Here is a 16,093-nt window from a genome sequence, read left to right as displayed (position 1 = left end):
GTCTTTTTAGATACATCTCCATTTACTTTTCCCTCATAGGGGTCTTAAGCCTCAAGCTTTATTCTGCTTCAGCATTACCCTTAAGTATTTGTCAGGACTTGAGAGGAGCAGTTATGACCCTCATCCATGCACTCTGCCTCTGGGCCCAGGAACCCCATCTAAGCTCAGGCTCTGGGCACCCAGACCTATGGCTGCTCCTGGCTGTCTTGCCTTACTGGTGGGTTTTCTTGCACTGATGTTGGACCTACACTGTATGTGGTAGCCTCATTCCATCATTGGTCGTGCTTCTTGGATGGACCTTGGATCTGTGTTGTAGCCTTGCCTCCAGCTCTGCCTCCCACTGTCCTGAGCAGACTCCCTGGTATGACTGAAGGGCCCTATCACAGTTACTACTTCACCTACACTTGGGTACAGTGGGACTGTGCCCCAGCTGGGGACGTCACAACCTGTGCTGTGGTCTCTGCTGGCTCCTGAATTGTCCTCCCTCTTAGAACATCCCAGCTCTTGATGCTCCCTTACAGTATTTCTAGATTATCAGGTAATCAACAATTGAGAGGAAAAGCTGGAAAAGCAGAGAAGCCCAAGGAGTAACTGAGAGATGTCAGTGTTTGGCCCTTCCCATGGAAGTGTGGAAGAAGGCAAAGGAAGAGAATGGGGGTGACAGGGAGAAGGGAGAAGCAATAGAGGAAATTGAAGGAAGTAAAAGAATCAGCAGCAATTGTGCTAAAAGCTGAATGTATTTCCCCAAGGCTATCCTTTATCCCCCTGATGGGTTTGACTATGGAAATTAACTCAAACAGATGACAAAAGGCTTATTAATGGAAAGGCTAATTAACAGATGAAGGCTATATTTCATCCAGTATCTTTCTGCCAGTCTCCATTAGCATTGGTGGGAGAACTGCCCTGACATCACATACATCTTTTATTTTAACCAGATTTTTATTTTAACCTGGTCTCCACATTTTACAGAAGTATTTGACCACCTCAGGAGAGCAGGCTTTGCCATTGTTGAGCTTCAGTACTCCTATTACTTGGGTAGCAATAGGGGTGGGGGATAAATGCCCTAAGCAAGGCTTTTTCTCCAGCCTGAAGTGCTGGATGTTGAACATCTGTCTATTCACTTTCTTTCTCAATGATCAGAGAAACTTACTGCCAGCAGTACTTGATTCTCCAAAGCTTCCTATTGCCCCAATCTGAATTTCATCTCCCAGAGTCTTTGCTACTGAGAAGTTTGCTTCAGCACAAACTGAACATGCTGTGGCTGTTGTCCTGTTGGAGCAGTTTAGTAGGCTCAGTAATGCAGGACAGATGAGTCCCCAGTGTTGTGGGGTTTGTTATTTTGTTGATTTTTTTTGTTTCTTTAACTGTCAGTCAGATCAGTTATAATCTTGCACTTAACTACCTGTCTGGAACAAAAAGCCCTTCTTTTGCATTTCCTTTGTCCCAGCAGCTCCTTGATACTACGTGCAATTAGAATGAAGTCCGTGAAGTCCGTGTCCCCATGCAGCAGCAAGTTCTTCCATCTCCGGTTGCTTTACCACTTCTGCAGAGCTCTTTTGCAGGTTTCTTTATTGCTGCCTGTTTTGCTTAGACAGTCTGTGCTTCCCTGGCCACGAATGAATGTGCCCATGCATATGTATTATGTAAATGCACCAGTATTTAGAGGGAGATTTAGAAAAGCAGAAGTTTGGGCAAATAAGAACATTTACCATGTGAAAAACCCAGGACATTTAGCTTTTTTGCTACTAGGATGATTTCCTACCTGCTTCTTTTGCATATGTCTGCTCAGTCTTTCTTTTTTTTTCCCAAATATAACCCTTGTAGGAGAAGTCCTGCAGCTTAAATTCCCTCTTGCCCCAGGAAAGAAATATAGCTTTCTGAGTTTTCTCGGAATTGAGCTTGTTCTTCCGGTATTTCAAAAGTATTCCTTTCTGAAAGACTGAAAGTCATGACAGAGCCTGAATGTGCCCTTAAGAGTTTGGTGTCCTGGAAGTCTTTGTTGCAGCCTTTTCAATCTATCTGCACTGCCAAAAAGAGTAGGAAAAAGTCTGGAAAGCATAGGAGTCTCGTATTGCATTTTGAGCCTGCTGTGTGACTTCACCAATGCAAGCCAGAGGCATTTCTGTATTGCACCATCGCAAAGCTGGAGCAGAGCGGTACCTGGTATGAATTCTATGCTAAAACTTTACAAAGTTTTGATATTTTGTTAAATGCACTTAATTGTATCTTTTTGCTTTTCTGCAGTGCAACCTCCAGAAAATTCAAGCCAGCCACATGCTCATTAGCTGTTTGATTTTAGAATATGGTCGAAACTGAATCAGCCCATAGATCTCTGTATTCGTTTGTACTCAATCTCCTGATCATGTAGTTAGTTATCTCTGCATTTTTATGCTTGAAAAGAAGTAAAAAGAAAAGCTTGCAGGTGGTTAATCTGCTGTACAATCTACAAAGTAGGGCAACCTACAAAGAGCAAAGTAGAAAACAGAAAATCTCCCATCGCCACTTCTGACGTTATTGGCATCACCCTTTGGTGTGTTCCTTAAAGGCAGAAACTAGCAGCCAGGACAGCATTCAGGCAGGGACCAGGTAGGAAAATAAAAAAGCTTTTTATCCCCAGAAGGATCCTGGGGCAAATTCATAGGACATGTAACGAGGGGGACATATATTTTACTCTCAACATTTAAATATTTCATATCAACTCTCAGTTTTCAGTCGGAATAAAAAGGTTAATCTGTAATTTCTTTCTAAAATATGTAAAGGAATCACTTCCCAGGTGATGTCTGTTAGAGTTCACTGAGTGCTTCAAGATTCTTGGAGAGGCTTCGAAAGTGAAGCATTCATTTCAGTGAGATTCGTGTCACAGGAAATTTCTTTGTGAGTAATCATCATTCATTTTACAGCTTTGGAAAAGCTTGTGGTATAACGGGTTCAACTGAGTCCATTGGAAAAAAAAATCTTAAGAAATGTCAGGTTTCTGTTGCTTCCTTCTGTTGTTGAGATGGGTGAATAACCTGCAATTTTCTGCAAAAAATGCCCTTTCTTTGAAAGTATTTATTATGGTAAATACTTTACACCATTTTCAGTAGCTCAGTGTCGATGGCTTTTACATTTTCTAGTTCCCCTCACCTCTTACTTTAACTTGTTAAAATCCCTAACTAATGCTAACGAACGCACGCCTCGGGCTCTGCCCTGCTGTGAGCAGTAGCGGGTGCTTTTGTCGACAAACAGCCCAAATCCTTCAGCAGGGGAAATCCCAGCACGGGGTGTCCTTTCAAGGAGAGAAGACGAGGACTGGAAAAAAGTCACGTAAAGTATCTGAAACTGATGGCTGGTAGTCACACCTACACACACGGACATTTCCATCTCTAGGCACCGTATTGTTTGCCCTCTGGCGAGGGCTGTGCGGGCAGGCACAGCGAGGTGAGGGAGCGGACTAGGACGGTGTATGTTCTCTGAGGCTCAGAGCTGACACGGCCGTCTGTCAGATGGCTCTGCGCTTTCCACAGACTTTTGGCAAAGAGGCTTTTCCAGATTACTTAAAAGTAAACACCAAAATCACCAATGGGGTGCCCGTGCGTGGAGCCAATAACGAGAAGAGGCAGCACACGGATGCGGCAGATGGCTGAGGGTCAGCGCTCCCTCCAGAGTGAGGGGGTCACCGGCCACCGCCAGCGGGGCAGGAGCAGCACCTCGGGGGCTCGGCGAGGCCGGCCGGGGAATGCAAGCCTTGCGTGCCAGGCGGGCCCCGGCGGGCGGCAGAGATCAGTCAGCGCCGTTCTCCCTTTCGCTCCCCGCCCGCGGTTCCCGCCGCAGGGCGAGCCCTGACTCAGAGCGGCACCGCCGCTTCGCACGCGATGCCGCGGCCTCGGCTCCCACATCCCCCGCCCCGATCCCGCCACCGCTCCCGCCCCGCTCGGGAGCGCAGGTGGGCTCGGGCACCGAGAGGTGCCTGGGAAGGAAGGCCAAGGGGGCCCCCAGCCCGGTAGGGGATGCTCGGGGAGGCGGGAGTCGGGCAGAAGTGGCTGGAGGAAGGGAGGAGCAGCTTTGCAGCCATAAAGCCGCTCTTAGGGGCGGCTGGGACAGGTAAATTGCTCTCTGCTGGGCGGTTGACCCCGTGGAACGGGAAGGGTGTTTCGGCATGGGCCGAGTTGGGGTTGAGAGGCTGCAGGTGGGACAGCGTTGGGTGGGGAGCGTTTGAATGTTGTTTCTGTAATAAATAGAAAGGCAGTTTTTCGCATGTGTTTTTTCTCTTACCTGCCTGCTCACCAGGGAGGTGGGAGTTCCTTTCGCTTGGGTGTGTAGCGATCACTCTGTGCTTTGCAGACCCAGTTTTGGGGGGGGAAGTGATGGTGCGCCAAATTAAATGATCCCGTGTTGCAGACTTCCTTACATTTAGATTTGGGGATGTACGAGTCTAGGTTACTTCTCGAAAATGTTTCTTTGTGAAAAGTTCCTTAAACCATTTCTAGGTTTAGCTATTCAAAACTCTAGAAAATTGCGGCACAAGTACAAGTTACCCGTTTTGACAGTAGCTGTGAAAAAACTTCTTTAATAAAGTTTCTCAGTGCCATAACATGGCAACAGAGCATCAGGAACCGTCCATGTCGCATGGGAGATGCACTAACCTGCTCACTGCCATGAGAGGAGTGTATCTGGAAATGGTTTATAAGAGCAGTTGCTATCAACCCCGAGCGTCACTGATTACTGAAGATCTTAACAGAATAAATATTTACAAGTATAGCTGTGATATTTGTCAGTGAGGAGCAAAGATCGTTTGTATTCACACCTTCCTATCTCCAGGTTTACAGCAGCATCCCTGTTAAACAGGTTCTGGTATTGGGTTTGAGGCTGCTTTATTCTCAGAGTCCACGTGAGAGGCAAAAACTGCAGATGTGAGAGAAAATGTGTAACTGAACCAGTGTTTGAATCAAGTTCACTGCTTAGAAAAACCACTTCAAGATTGTTATTTTTTTCCTAATTGTAACATTTTCTCTACTCTGCAAAGGCCCGGTTGTCTCTTGTCTTTCTCTGGGGTGATGATGTTAAAGTTCCCGCCAGTGAAGGATTGCTCCCTCGGACTCTCCCAGGTAACATTCCCCGCAGCGACAGCTTTGAAATGGCGTGCTCAGGTCGGCTTTGATGCCTGGAGAGCACAGAATTGTAAAACAGTCGACATCTATTTTCAGCTGTGGTCGGTTAAATGCAAAGTTTTGGGATTTTGTTTGTTTTCTTAACAAAGAAACCCACTTAAGTCAAACCTTGTTAACAGTAGAGGTTGTCGTATCCTTGGTTTAATGCTCTTTTGTCAGTTTAACTGCTGCTGTAGCTGTAGCTAATTCAGCATTTCAGGTCTCCCTTGCTTCTGAGCTGCTTTTCTTGGCGCGAAAGTGGGAATTCTCCTGTTTCTCCTTTTTGGGTGTCGAAAATAGCTGGAGTTCCATACAGTTGTTCTAGCAATTTAAGTAACTAATTAAGCCTTTTTTTTTTTTTTTTTGGCAGATAAAAGCTTGTGATTTTTAGATTTCAAAAGAGCTTTTAGTATTGTAATAATAAGGCTGACTTGATAGATGTCCTATTTTGTAAAAATAACTGGTAGATATTGCTGGAGGGAGCAAATGCTACTTTTACTTGGAGTTACCCATTTTTCCAAATAGTACGCTGATACCTCTGAAAAATAAAGATCTGTTGTATAAAATCAACACACATGCACGTGACATGTAATACTTTACTACTTATTGAGGAACAATGTTTTATCCAAAATAGTCATTCATCTGATCAACTGTATCTGTAAAAATGTCCTTTGTCCATAGAAACTCTGTCTTTTTTTCTGAGGACTTTATATTAGTGGTTCGGTTTAAAAATTTTCCACTTCAATTGTAAGCACCTTTTGTTCTGTCTTATATTATTATGCAGGGTGCACGGGGTGGCTGAATGGGAGAAGAAAAGAAATATTTCTTTACTGAATTGACTTACTGTAGGTCAGTAATTTTTGCCAGCTCATGAGCAATGTCAGAAATAGGCTGCAGGGAATTGTCATCTGTCAATCTAGAGAAAAATGCTTGTAGCAAAAGACAAAAAGACAAGAACACCAGGCACTGTTACAAGTGTTTCGGGCACCTACTTGTCAGCTAGCCACCATAGAGGGCTGGCTGGTAATGCAGACATTGCTAACTCATCCTATGTCATAACACATAAAATCAAAATACATGGAAATAAAATGAAATTAAATGAAAATACAACAAATCAAAATACATGAATGCAGAAAGTACTTCAGTACTCAACATGCATTTGCTCCCACACGGTACTAGGATTTATGGTTGATTCCCTTGATGAAGTAAATCACAGGCCTGACTTAAATAACTGGTTAAATAGAAAAACTGGTTTTGAAGCATCTAAACTGGTATGTGCAAGCATGTCCATTCCCTGAGTGAACTATGTGGTGATTCTAATAAGTGGTTAATATTCTCAAAATCTTTAAGCTTTCCTTTTAAATGAAGGTTTGTTGCAAAGAAAGCATATGTTTAAAGGGTAAACCTATGAGTTCAAAAGCAATTAAAAGGAACCTCGGAATATATTTGCATGGCATCTCATGATTTTCGGTGGATTTTAGGATAATGACCACCTACCCTTATGGTTTTTGACAGATATATGTCAAGGATAGTCTATAGGTATTTGCTCTTAGTGAACCTGATGATTGCCTGCAGTATTCTCCAACCATGCTGGTAATGCCACCTGTGTTAAAGCGTGAGTCAAAATACAAGTTTGCTTTTTTCAATTAAAAAGGAGGAAGGCTGCATGTCATATTTGTCCTTTCTATGAACATGAGATACTCTATGTTAAAACCCAGTAGTATTCTGCAGCTGTTAGCAGGCACTTCAGCCTTTGCCTTTTTATACTACAGTTTATCACCTTTTTGCAGCCACAGGAGAAGAGCATGCACACCTCAGCAGGGATTTCAGACATTTTTAATAGCCTCAGGATGGCTTCAGTCTCTAAAGTGGCTACCGAAATGTGTGTGCCACAGCACCATCAAAGCATGTTGCCAAAATGTTAGTCCTGGAAGCTATGGGATTATAAAGGTTGTTCAAGGGTTATTCTCTTCTTTAGTTAAATTTAGTCCTTTTTCCATGCAGCAGCTCTGCTCTGAAATGTCCTCCTGCTCTTTCTGTGCTTCTTAGCACCCCTTTATCCATAATGCCCTGGTTGGTTATAAGGAGAACATGTGCTTCGTGAAAGCTGTCAAGCTTTTCTTCTTACCTGCAACACTTCTTTAGGTGGTGTGATTATACCCATGAAAGGTAACTCCCACGGGTTCAAAGACAGGCAAAACCAAATATGCACATCTCTCTCTCTTTTTTTTTTTTTTCAATTATTTTTTAATGGTTTGAATGTTTTGCTCTGTGTGAGGCCTGGGTAGATGTTTCTGTGGTTCCCAGAGGAGGGAGGGTGAGGAGTCAGTGACAGGGGAAATGGTGGTTGTGGTCACACAGTTGTTCAGGCAGTGCATAGAGGGAAGTCAAGTGAGTGGTCAAGTCAGGTGCATGATACTGTAGATGGCAAACATCTGTGGGGTATTTATTTATACACAGCACTTCTCAGTAGAAAAAACTGCTCCTTGCATTTAAAGTCTGACTTTCTGGACATTTAGCAGTTTTAAAGCTAGACTGAAATTTTGGATTGATTTAAAAACCACTGACCAAGTTTCATTCTCTGAGCAGAGTGCCACACAGTTTCACAACTTGGTTTTCTTTGCCTCAGATTGAGGGTAAAAGAAAGGGCATCCTTTGGGGAACAGCTGTTTTTTTATACTCATATTAACTAGTTTTGTCAGTGTAGAAAGAAAGAGGGCATCAGATTCTGGGATCTCTGTGGCACTATAGAATACAGAGGTGTGGGATTTTTTCTAGAACTGACTAGTGACTTTTGGATGCATCCAGTTATTTCCTGATATTATTGAATCCATTTATTTTTGAAAAACCTGCTGTTTAGAGAGTATTCAGCCCTTTCTGCATATCAGTGCTTTGCAAAGGATCTGAAGCAAGGCATTTACAAGTGAAAGCCTCTGAATTTACTAATCACTTTGGGGGAAGCATTCTCTTTCAGCACAGATTCTTACCTTACTTTCCCTGTGCCCTGCTCTAGTCCCCAAAGCAGCAAAATACAGTCCAAATTTCAAGAGAAACATTTGCCTCTTCTTTTTTGAGATCTGTTGTTGAGATGCCTCTTGTAAAAACCCATGTGGTCTAGAAAATGTGAAAAGTAAACAGTAGAGGAAGTATGTTCACTTACTAACTTAGTGGGAGCTTCTGACTAAGAATGTGGTCTCTTAGTAATAAGGAAACTGTTTTGAAGTTTGAAAATATGTATTTTGGTCACAATGCATTATTTAGGTGACCGATACTGATAATGTTGCGTGCTCTCAAACCATAACATGTGGCCTCGATTTCCAAAGCTGCTGCAATCTGTTACAGAAACATGGGTGAAGTGAATTGGGAAAATAAAATCTACAGTTCAATTCATATTTAAAAATAAGTATCAACCCGAGCAGCTTGGCCTTGGGCAGGACTTTTTTACCAACTCACAGGTGGAAGACTGTCTTTCATCTTGAATTCTGTTGGTTTCCAATGCACTTGCTTTCTCATCTCCTATATTTTGCATTCTTTATGAACTCAGATCTTAGCTGCCCAGATGTTTGGAGCCAAACTCCCTCTGACTTTTACTGAGACTGGAGTACTCCAAAGCCTCCTGTCACTTGCAGCAAGACTCCAGCAGGATATTGAACACCCACATCTGCGAAGTGAGCAGGTGATTGGACTGTTAATGAAACTTGAAGTGCACTAATTGCAGGCTTTGTGATCACTGCTTTCTGTTCTTCACCAGCCATGTAATGTGCCTCTTAACCGGGTGGAACCTTTTAAACAAGAGAAGAATCATAGAACTGTTTAGGTTTGAAAAGACTTTTAAGATCATTGAGTCCAACTGTTTCTGTTAGAAATTTTGGGACATGTAATGAACTGTGCTCACAGCTTGTAAATCTACTCAGAAGTTCCTGCTGACCTCATGAATGTAAGTGATCACACAGGGATAACAAGTTAGTATTCCAATAGTATATAACTGTTAAAAGCACATGTAAGTGTCCCCACCGCTGAGCTGACATCTCTTTGTACTGTATGCCTTGCAAACACCAAAAAAAACCCCCTTCTTTCGTCAGCGACCTTACTATTCCTGTGCAGTAGTCAACAAACATATCACTGCAACATCTTTGCAAAGTCAGGAGATGTTCTTTTTGTAATTCACCCTATTTGAAACCCGAGGCACTGCTTATATTCCATCTGAAGCTATTCCCTGTGTGACTTTTTCCTCAGTTCCCTGCAACTCAAAGTGCCATTTAGCTGCAGTGCAGTTGTCAGTGTTAGCACATCTGGTGCTGAAATTAAGGTTGCAAAAATTCTTTGCCTATTTAAAGGAAGCATCAGGTCTGGATACGATTTTTCTTTGTGTTGAGATGAAATACTCTACTTCTGAAAAAATGCTGATTCACTTGAGCCAAAATGGAGACCAAGAGACGCATCTAACAGGGTCCTGATTTATATCAAGAAGCAGAGGCACTTCAACCTCGATTATGCACTTCTCATGAAAGTGCACCAGCCTCTAGATTGTTGGGGGTGGTAGTGATGGTGTAGTTGTTTTCATTAAAAACCTCAAAAGATCTTGATTTCATTCCAAGGCAGTACAACAGCACCTCTGAAGTCATGAAAATGTTTGTGGTGGGATAGGCAGATGAATGTTCCCATTCAGATCTGCTGACAGATTTTCTAGTAATGCTTTGCTACTTTTTCATGACAATGAAAGCAGAAGTTCAATTCCAAAAAGCCAAACCATATTTCTTAGCAGCAATCACATTGAATTTACTTTAAAATAATGGAAGTGGGAGAAAAAAACCCCAACAATCCAAATTACTTACCAAGACCTTCGGCAGGTGTCATATCAGAATTGCACCATTTCCATTTCACATAGCAAACGAACTTACAGTCATTAAATTCTTTTAACATGCATAAAATAGGCATCCTGTTATATTACTCAAGCCTACCAGGTTAAATACTTTCAATCACAATAATTTTGGTATCATCCTATGCTGTTTAGCGCTAAAAAACAATCAGTATTAACATGGAATAGTAAAAATTTGAGAAGTTAGTTTGTTCAAGCATAGGTTGTCTTTTCTTTGAAAAAAATAATTGAAAATAATGTTTACACTTATGAAAATGACAAATAGATCTACAGTTCAGAAGAATATAAAGTACACTCTTTTGGATGAAAGTCTAAAACAATCTGGTGAGTTTTCCGTTGCTGAACTAGTTGCTGCTTTTGTTTTTGTTTTTGTTTTTGCTCATGTGGAGCATTTGCTGTGGCATTTATATGTGATTCTCTTCAAGTGTAGCAATATTTATCAAGTTTATTATTTGCCAAATGCCTGTACTACAGCTTGAGGCAGGAGATCTTGGTAGATTTCCTTAGTCATTTTTCTGACTTTATCTGGTATTTTGAAGTATTTAACAAAGAAAGAAAGAAAGAAAACAGAAGCCCTAGCAGAATTATTTAAAGTCTTGTAGATAGATTACATAGATAGATAGATAGATAGATAGATAGATAGATAGATAGATAGATAGATAGATAGATAGATAGATAGATAGATAGATATAGATAGATAGATAGATAGATAGATATCTTCCACAGATGATGTACAGCTTTGGCTGGGAATTGAGGAAATAATGAATTAGGCTGACTTACTGAATTATTTTGTAATAAAAATCATAGCTTAGTTGAAATGCAAATCTTAGGCTAATTTTTGCAAAAAAATATATATAAGTCTCTTGTTATACACCACTAAAGGTAGAGAGAAGATAAGAGATTGAGAAGAGTAGTTTTTGATGATTACTGCAAATAACTTTAAAATTTGAACTGACATTGGTCTGATTTTCAGACACTGGAAGGTTTGAAAACACAGTTGGTGCTTTTCGTGCAATTTTAAGGCTGAAAAAGGAGTTTGGCAGCTACGTCTAGAAAGAAAATCAAAATCTTCTAGAAGAGGTAGTGGTGGAGAAAAAACTGCAGAGGAGGGGAGAGCAAAGAGCTAGTGTGTGTTTCTGTAATACCCCCCTAGTAGCCCAGGCACATGTCCCAGTACCTTACTGGGTACCAGAGAGCACAATGCCACCAGCAATTGCTGAAAGATACTTTTGCCTCGACGGATCCTGCAGTGCCAGCTCTCCACCTGCTCCAGTGAGGGTTTGTTCCATTACCCAATGGGTCCAGTACAGAACTGGCTGGGGAGTTGGGCAAGATGTCCATGCCTTGGTTTCTAGGTTTGCACTGCCATTGAGTGAGATCTGCTTTCACAACACAGCTCAACTGCAAGGATCAGTAAAGAATGCAAATACCAGGATTTATTTGTAACACTCAAAATAGTCATTCTCATTTACAGATGTTTAGAAAACATAGAGGTGTGAAGATAAAAGCTATGGTGAATGGTACTCGTGCTGTAGTTACATCAGAGGGAGACCCCTTCCGTCATTCAGACTCCAATTTTATTTTTTTTTTTGCTGTCCAGACAGTAGTCAGGACTTCAGGCTTTATCCATTTCTCTGTTTTTCATTAATTACATTAGCTGGTATAGCTGTCTTTTCTTTGAAGCCTTTTAGTAGGTTTGCATGAGTGTAACCATTCACCCTGGAACTCACCGTGTCCTTTTCCTCAGTAGGAGGGACTGATTCCTTACTTCTGACCCAAGCAGTCAGAAATTGTGTCAGGTCCTCAAAAAAGTCTTAAAAAGCACAAGTGTGCTTTTGATGGTCTTTTTCCTTTAAGAAAAAGGTTAAATGCAGGACCTGTTTTGCTTGTCTTCTGGTTTCTCTGCCTTCAAGTTATCTTCTTTCTTACTAAAATCACAGGGGCTAGACACTTTACTCATTTTTATTAAAACTAAAGATTTAATGCCATAATAAGAAGCAGAGACTTAAAATGCACAGGACTTAAATTATAAGAACTGGTAACACAAAAATTCATTAAAACATTGAATTTCTAAATTCAGAAAAACTCCAAAAAACCAGAATTGATTAGGTTAGTTTGAGAACATTGTGACATGTTTGTGGGTACGCTAGGAACCAAAAAGAAACACTTGTGTTGGTTTTGTTGCACAGAATAAAAACCTATATACCTTTAAGTTCAGAGCTTTTCTTGGAGCGGCTTTGATTGAATCACACGATTCTTTTCTGTTGTTTGTAGCATTTGTGCTGGGGTTCCAGGGTAAGTCCTTCCACCTGAAGCGCTGATTGCATTACACTTGCACCTCTGTCTGTGTTGCTCATTTCTCTTTTTCTTTTCCTGCTATCTTTGGAGAGAAAAGTCCCAGCTCCCAGTCACAGGGACACAGAGCGCTTCCTCTTCCTAGCAGCATACTCCCCCGCCCCAAAATTGGATAAGGAATGACTGAGGCGAGTGTCCAGAGTATCAGAGTTGTTGCTGCTGCTGCTGATTTTCACCCGTGGGCACAGGCACTGGAGCATGGCTCTGCGGATATAGCTGTCAAAGCAATAATAAATGAAAGGGTTGGCACAGCTATTGGCAAAAGCAAAAGGGTTGCTCACCTTCATGCCCAGTTGGGCAACCATGTTGGAAAAACAGTCAGTCTGCTTCAGGAGTCCCAAAAGAATGGCCATAAGCTTGAACAGATTGAAGGGAACCCAGGAGACAACAAAAGCCACCACTACAATGAAGACGATCTTGATGGATTTTCTCAATTTCTTATCATGTTTCCCAGTCTTCTGATAATGCACACAGAGTCTCTTGGTGATAGAGCAGTAAAAGGTTAAGATACTCAACAGTGGGAAGAAGAAGGCCAGGATTAAAAGCATCAGCGACGCAATCTGTTTGGCTTCTGTCATGGCTTTGTCTGTGCAGTAAGTCTTTCCATATTGCTTCTTCAGTTCTCTAGACAAAAGGGTTGGCATCCCCAAGCAGCAGGATAACAACCAGACACAGATGCAGAGTGCTCTGGAATAGGATCTTGTTCTGATCCGTCTAGCGATAGAGGGGTGCATGATAGCCAGGTATCGGTCAGCACTCATACAAGTGAGGAGGAGGATGCTGCAGTACATGTTGACTGAGATGACATAGGAACTAGCTTTACAGAGGAAAGATCCTACCCTCCAGCTCCCGTCCAACGCCTCCTCGTCCACCCAGAATGGCAGTGTGATGAGGAAAATGAAGTCAGATGCAGCGAGGTTGATGATAAAGACGTCAATCAGCCTCTGGACCTGTCGCTTGTAGACCAAGGCTATGATCAGGACTGCGTTGCCAACAATGCCCACCAGGAACACAGCAGTGTACAGGATAGGGAGGAAAGTAGACATATGTTGCAGGTGCTCATACTGGCAGCTGTCCTCGTAGTAGTACTCATAGTTGAGGGTGACTGTAGACACAGATGAGAGCTGGCTGAGTTCCATTTCTGGCCAGGCTGTTCTCATCCCTGCTCTGAGGGAGGCTCTGAGCTACTCTGTCCTTCCCTTCAAGGTCTTTAAAAACATTTTATAGAGTGAGGGGGGAGGAGAGGAGGGAGGGAGGAGGAGAACAGTGGTTTTGTGGGGAGATAATTTATATACTTTTAACCAACCGCATAGGCAACAAACAAGCAACAAGAGTCTCTGATTAGTTGAAACCTTGTCTTCAGAATAAACGCAGCTTTTTTTAAAAATCAGGTTTAATTTTACTGTTTATATCTTGATTTTGCATTTGCCCATGAAAGCAAACGAGATTCAGGTTTTGCTTTTTTTTCTTTTGGGGGGAGGGAATGTAGTTTTCAAGATACAGAACCTTTTATTTTTTTAGCACAGGATATTGGTAGCTTGCAGAGATTTGAGATTGTACCAGCTCAGAAGAAGTCAGAGAACAGTGAATTTGGGTGTCACATTCTTCATCTATACTCAAAATATTTTGTATAAACTACTTGTCATGGCAAGTTCAACTTTCCTGAGGCTTGGAGTTTTTTACTTTACTTGTTCATTTATTGTTGTTGTTTTCTGTTGAGAGTTATCTTATATGAAAACATACAAGGAGAAACACTTAAAACTACTATATCCTTTCTGCACTGTAGTTGGTTGTTCTGTATCAGTTCCAGGCTCTTTGCTGCCCTGCCAGTGCACCCCTCCTGCCCTGCAGTCCTTTCAGTTCCCCTAGACATGGAGTCTCCACACCCAACTCGATGAGTGTGTTAGAAACTTAGAGAATGTTAGAAACTTAGAGAACAGTTTTCCAGAGTGTTACATATTCTTCTGTAATTTGAAACTTGACTTGATGCTCCCATCCCCCTCACAGTCTTCCTTATCAGCCACAGTCCTGGACTCCAGAGCAGTAGTTTGTTCCTTCTTCTTCTGACTGCACAGGCTGCATGGCTCTTGAGCTGTTCTTATTTACAGGGCTTGCTTCCCTTAAAGAGCTCTGATTTCCTTCGTCTTTCATTTGTAGTATCTGTATCGCTTCAGCTGTGACTTACCTTACAGACAGCCCTTTCAGCATTGCATAAATCAAACAGAAATTCTCATTTTTAAGCTACTGAATTCATTACAGATTTGTCAGTGCATACTAATTTGAAACCTCTACTACTGGTCGTCATCATCCTTCCCCTCTTCTGCAGATAAATTAATTTTCTCCTTCCACTCCCTCCCACCTGCATGTTCACACACCAGGCGCTTCTTCAGGATTCTCAAAGCTTTCAGGAAATTGCCTACTGGTGCAGGCTCCAGCCCTGGGCACATAGATTGCATCTGTGTGTGTCTCCACAGGCAAAGAGCAACTGCAGATTGGATGGGCAGCAAATCAGTCCCTCCAGCGCACTCTGGATGCACTCAGATTCACTCTCTCAGTGCTCAGGTTTTGTGCTCCTGTGCAGCAGGTGCCTGGTAGAATTCCAGGCACCTGGAAAAGTAGCCAGCTGCTACTAAAAACTGGCTGCTGGATGGAAGGATATTTAGGTGGGCACTGTCTCTTGTGTATATGTGCTGATGTCTAATAAGGAGCTAGTTATATACAACTGCCCTCCTATCAGTAGTGCACTAGTGGACTCTAGCTGACTATTTTTAATGGAATGCGTAAGGATTTACTTAGCGAGTGCAATTCAGCCATCACAAACTCTGAAAAAGGATCAAGGTGTATAAAAACACCCCAGATTAGATTACTGATTTGTATGCCACAGATGTAAATGTGAACCTGTAAGGAAGAATAGGCTAAAAACCATCTTGCCATCTCAACTTGGGTGTAACCGTTCAGTTTAAAAATAACTGTGTCCTCTTCCTAAGTAGGAGGCAGTGACCCTTTTCAGTTAGTCACTTGTGAATTAGAGTAAAAATAACATTCTATGGATTTGTGAAATGCCTCATTGTTATTCTAGGAGTAATCTCCTGCACCTGATTGCCTAAAAGACAATTCTTATTTTCAAGGCAAAGTAAAAGTCTCTTCCATGGTGCTGAAAGTGAGCAGATACTATTGCTGCAAGTCTTTTTGTCTGTGAGACTTGTCACAGGTCAGCTACAGCATGGATTTATGTGCCAGCTTATTCTTTCCCTGGCAAAGCTGAGAGAAGGAAATGCAGATCAAAATTCATAAAACTCTTAAAATCGGGTTCGGTTGAGGACATTGTGATTTGTATGTGACAGATGTAAGTGTAAACCTGTAAGAAAGCACAGGCTAAAATTCATCTTCTCACCATCTGAAGATTACAAAAGATATAGCGAGTTTCCAGACAAGACTTGTGTGAAAGTGCTGGAGTAGCTCACAGTTTACAGAAATTATGTTTGATAGATTCAGTGCAGAGGTGAGTTTTGTGTCATCTTTGCTTATTTCTACTTCAAGGAATGTGTTTCAGGCTTTTTCTTCCCAGGAGCCCTGGGAAATAGATGCATTCTCTTTGTATTAGTACTAGAGTAGAAGATCAGCTGAATCCTACAGTCTGTGATATTGATTCACTGAGGGCATCACATAGGGTCTTACTCTTCCCAGAGCTCACTTCCCTGAGGCAGAGCCAAGCTCTCAAAAATACTGA

At 42.0% G+C, this 16,093-nt stretch overlaps 1 protein-coding gene across 1 annotated transcript; it reads right to left on the bottom strand.

Moving 5' to 3' along the window:
* Positions 1-11,489: 11,489 nt before the first annotated feature.
* On the bottom strand, positions 11,490-15,291 carry GPR15 (G protein-coupled receptor 15). The gene has a single exon (XM_017833952.1). It carries the CDS (start codon positions 13,521-13,523, stop codon positions 12,417-12,419), a length of 1,107 nt encoding a protein of 368 aa, XP_017689441.1. The 5' UTR covers positions 13,524-15,291; the 3' UTR covers positions 11,490-12,416.
* Between the last annotated feature and the right edge of the window lie 802 nt (positions 15,292-16,093).

Source organism: Lepidothrix coronata, unplaced genomic scaffold (assembly GCF_001604755.1).
Source record: "Lepidothrix coronata isolate B3197 unplaced genomic scaffold, Lepidothrix_coronata-1.0 Scaffold226, whole genome shotgun sequence".
NCBI lineage: Eukaryota > Metazoa > Chordata > Aves > Passeriformes > Pipridae > Lepidothrix > Lepidothrix coronata.
The sequence above is the reverse complement of the archived record's forward strand: the minus strand, read 5'-3'. Positions and strand labels throughout refer to the sequence as shown.